This window comes from Myotis brandtii, unplaced genomic scaffold (assembly GCF_000412655.1).
Source record: "Myotis brandtii unplaced genomic scaffold, ASM41265v1 scaffold363, whole genome shotgun sequence".
Taxonomy (NCBI): Eukaryota; Metazoa; Chordata; class Mammalia; order Chiroptera; family Vespertilionidae; genus Myotis; species Myotis brandtii.
In genome coordinates, this window is record NW_005363938.1 from 4652551 (window position 1) to 4656401 (window position 3851).

General features: G+C 56.4%; 1 protein-coding gene across 2 annotated transcripts in view; it reads right to left on the reverse strand.

The window, feature by feature from the left end:
- Positions 1-3232, reverse strand: part of GUSB (glucuronidase, beta) — a 14569-nt gene extending 11337 nt beyond the window's left edge. The window contains exons 1-7 of one of the 2 annotated variants that reach the window (XM_014544438.1): positions 3028-3232; positions 2542-2723; positions 2275-2417; positions 1638-1825; positions 1123-1275; positions 721-899; positions 495-641 (exon numbers count right to left, since the gene is read on the reverse strand). In XM_014544438.1, the coding sequence (XP_014399924.1) occupies positions 495-641; positions 721-899; positions 1123-1275; positions 1638-1825; positions 2275-2417; positions 2542-2723; positions 3028-3195 (1160 nt within the window). In that variant the 5' untranslated portion in view covers positions 3196-3232. The remainder of the gene's footprint in view (positions 1-494; positions 642-720; positions 900-1122; positions 1276-1637; positions 1826-2274; positions 2418-2541; positions 2724-3027) is intronic. The other variant, XM_014544439.1, reaches the window with a different exon arrangement.
- Between the last annotated feature and the right edge of the window lie 619 nt (positions 3233-3851).

Here is a 3851-nt window from a genome sequence, read left to right on the forward strand (position 1 = left end):
TAAGGGAAGATTATACTTGGTTTTGTGTGTAACTCTACCTAGAATGGTTCACCATTTTGGAAATGCGTGGCACTGAAGGGAACTGCTCGTGGTACCAGTGCCAACATGGCACCACTGCTGTTAGCTTTTGGAGTTATGCTTTCAGGGGATTCTGTATGCAGGAGTAAGCATCGACCCCTTCACTGGGTCTTCTGGGGAGTCAGGCCCATGTATTCATGTATTATTTTATAAATGACTCTCCTTGATATCACAGTCAGGCCATGCCACTATTTTTTTTTAACTTGAAGTCATATGTATAAGTAGGTTAAGTTACCTCTGGATTTCATTTCAGGTGTGAAAAGCAGACTCTGAGTCTCACTGGGTTAAAATTACAACAGGTGGGGATGGATCTGGTCCCCTGAACTAACCAAGTCTGGATGCACTCAAGTCTGGGCTGGGAGCTGGAAGGCAGGGTCTCTTCCCCGGCCCAGGCCAGGGCAGAGGAGGGCACTCACTTGAAGTAGTAACCTGCAGGTTCCAGGAAGGAAGTGGGCTCATTGGCCACAGACCACATCACGACGGCTGGGTGATTCTTGTCCCTGCGCACCAGCTCCTCCATCACCTCAAGGTGGTGCTGCAGAGACTGGTTGCTGTAGCTCTGGCTATGGGTGGGGAGAAAAGGGAGTGTGTCATCACCTGACAGGCTGGGCAGCATGGGCAGCATGGGCAGCGGGCACTCACCTTAGCTTGATGCCCACGCCAGGGCTCTCATCAATGACCACGATCCCATACTGGTCACAGAGCTGCATCACCTCCTCCGCATAGGGGTAGTGGCTGGTACGGAAGGCGTTGGCACCAAGCCAGAGAAGCAAGTTGAAGTCCTTCATCAGCAGTGGCCAGTCGAAGCCCCTCCCTCGGATCTAGGGGACAGCAGACTAGAGTGACCCCTGCCCCCTGTCCCTGATGCACTTCCTTCTAGAGCTGGACCCATCAGCCCTCTATCCAGCCAAGCACGGACCCCATCAGGCAGCAGTTTTGAGCAGTTTGCTTCACTGCTCTGAGCTGCCCGCAGCCACTGCAGGGGGTATGGGGAAGGTAAGGATGAGAAACAGCCCCCACAGGGACCCAGGAGCCCCAACTCACGTCTGAATCCTCATGCTTGTTGACCCCATGGAAATAGAAAGGTTTCCCGTTAATGAGGAACTGGTTCTTTGTGACAGCCACGGTGCGAATCCCCACCGGGAGAGTGTAGAAGTCAGACATGGACCCGGCTGCCGTCTGAACAGTCAGCCTCACCTAGGAAAGCCAAGCACTGGAGTGAGGCATCCTTAATGGCCTGAGTCCCACACAGCTGCCCAGCAGCAGGACGGCCCCGTGTAAACCACAGCAGCTCACCTCTGGGATGCAAGCAGAGAGATTGAGAAATTACAGGCTTCTGCCATTAGCAAGGAGGAACCTTTCCCCACCCTGCCCCTCAAGCCTGCTCTTCAAATCTGGGCTGCCCCACCCAGCCGAGAAAACCTCGGGCTGGGAATGCTTCAATCCAATTGACTAGGAAGCTCAGAGGCCCATGCCTGCCTGTCCACCTGCTAAAGCCAGGTAGGGTTGCTGGAAGGGGGCAAAAGGCGTCCCACAGCCCCAGTCTTAACCACCATTACCTCCAATGAGTACAGGTAGGCAGGGTGCTCATGCATCAGGTATGGCCACCAGAGGTGGGCATTGGGCACCTGCAGCTGGCCGCGGCCTCCAGTCCCCCGGGCCACAATATTGCCTTCCTCATCCTGAAGGTACACTTCCAGCTGGAAGTGTTCACTGCCCTGGATGGAAATCTGGTAATGCACCAGCCCTGTGGGAGACAAGAGATCAGAGAAGAGAGAAGGAAGGATGTGACCTGGGTCACACAGATGAGAGGACCCTGAAGCCACCACTGAGTCCACTTAGGCCCTGAGACTCCAGCCAACAACTGTTTATTTTTTGAGCTTGACCTGCAGTGAGGAGATTGAGGGCAGCACAGTGCGGGAGGGACATGGGATCCCCATGTATCCTGAGTGATGTGATTTTAGACAAGCCCCATTTCTCATTGGGCTTTATTTCCTCATAAAAGGAGGTCAGACCAGATGGGTATTTCAGAAGCCCTTCCCAGTTTACACAGGCTGGATTTTAGCTCCTCAGGTAAATGGGAACCTGTGAGGGTTAAGAAATGCTGGGAAAGCCTTTCTCCTGGAGCATCTTTCAAAACTGGGAACAGAGCCACTTTGGGCCTGGCGGAGGGAAGATCCCGCCGGGAGCCCTCACCAGTGTTTTGGTCCACGCTGGTGGTGACGTCGATGTCATCAATGTAGGTGGTGGGCGTGGTATAGAGGACCACCGGCCGGTGCAGTCCCGCGTAGTTGAAGAAGTCAAAGTTTGTGTTCTGGACAAAGTAATGGTTGGGGTACCTAGAGAGGGAGGACAGTGGCCAACTGGGGTCTTGCCCTGCAGCCTTCACCTCACCGCTGCTAAGGCAGGTGGGAAGACCATGGGCAGGGTGGGGACTGGAATGGGGGAGCAGGTTCTGCTCACATGGAGGTATCCGTCCGGTAGAGGATGGTCCCTGGCGGCAGGGTGTGGGGGGTGAGTGTGTTGTTGATGGCGATGGTGATGCGGCAGGAGGACAGGGGCCCACTCTGGACCAGCTTGCTGATGTCAGCCTCGAACGGAAGATGGCCCCCCTCATGCTCTGCCACATGGACCCCATTCACCCACTGCAGACACAGGAAAATACGGGGAGGGGGCCAGAGCATGAGGAAGGGCCACTGCCATCTCAGGTACTCCCTCACACAGAGGTGCCCTGCCAGCTTCTACCTGCCTCACCGGCCTGATGGGAGGAATGGAGCTCCATGGAGATTAAACAGCCCTCCCCAGTGTGGGGCATGAGCTCTTCCCGCCACCCACCCCAGAAGGCAGGCCGTCAGGTGACAGCTGGGAGCCAGGCACCCCAAGGAAGACCCACGCGTGCTCAGCAGCCGCACCTGCCCGCTCGCCCTGCCTGCTGCTCGTTGTACTGACCACAATGGCATAGTAGTGGGCGCTGCCAATCCTCAGCACCACTCTTGTGCTCAGGTCCTGGGTCCATCGCTGGGGCAGTGTTGCCTCTCGTTCATACCACACCCAGCCGACAAAGCCACGCAGCTGCCCATCCTGGCTCACATCATTGAAGCTGGAGGGAACAGGCATGTCCAGGGTGGGACCCGACTGGGGAAAGAAGGGCCAGGATCAGGTCCAGACCACCTGGGAATCTAAGACCAGGCCCCAGGCAGCCCCCTTCCCCAGAGGCCAGGTTCCCCTGCAACCCTGCCTTCAGGAAGCCTTCGCCAGACCCTGGAGGTCTAGGCCACCTCCCCATTGTAATTCTTTGCCAGCAACTGGCCAATGTCTATGGAGCTCATTTATTCGCACAACTCCATGATGTAGACATCAGTCACTCACTCGTTCAATGGACGGTGCAGGGAACACCTGCAATGTTGTTCTGGGCACGAGGAGTAAACGGTGAACAGGCCTCTGTGCCGACAGGGGCAGGGGACTATCTCAGGAGTCAGGGAAGGTCTTTGGGGGCCGGGGCCAGGGCCATGGGATGCTGCCTCAGCACAACCTGGCAGAATTGGGTGAACCTGAGCCGGGCAGGGAATCCCTTGAACACCTCAGGTCCAAGGCAGGGCAGGGGTGAGGCAGAGCACTCAGCGAGCCTGGACGGGGAGGTGGCACCTCTAAGGAGGGGATTTCCTCTGTCCTTCACAGCTCTATCCCCAGGGTCTGACACAAGCCCTGGAACCCGATAAATACTGGCTGAATGGATGGATAACTTGCAGATGAGGGATCGACTGCTAGGATGG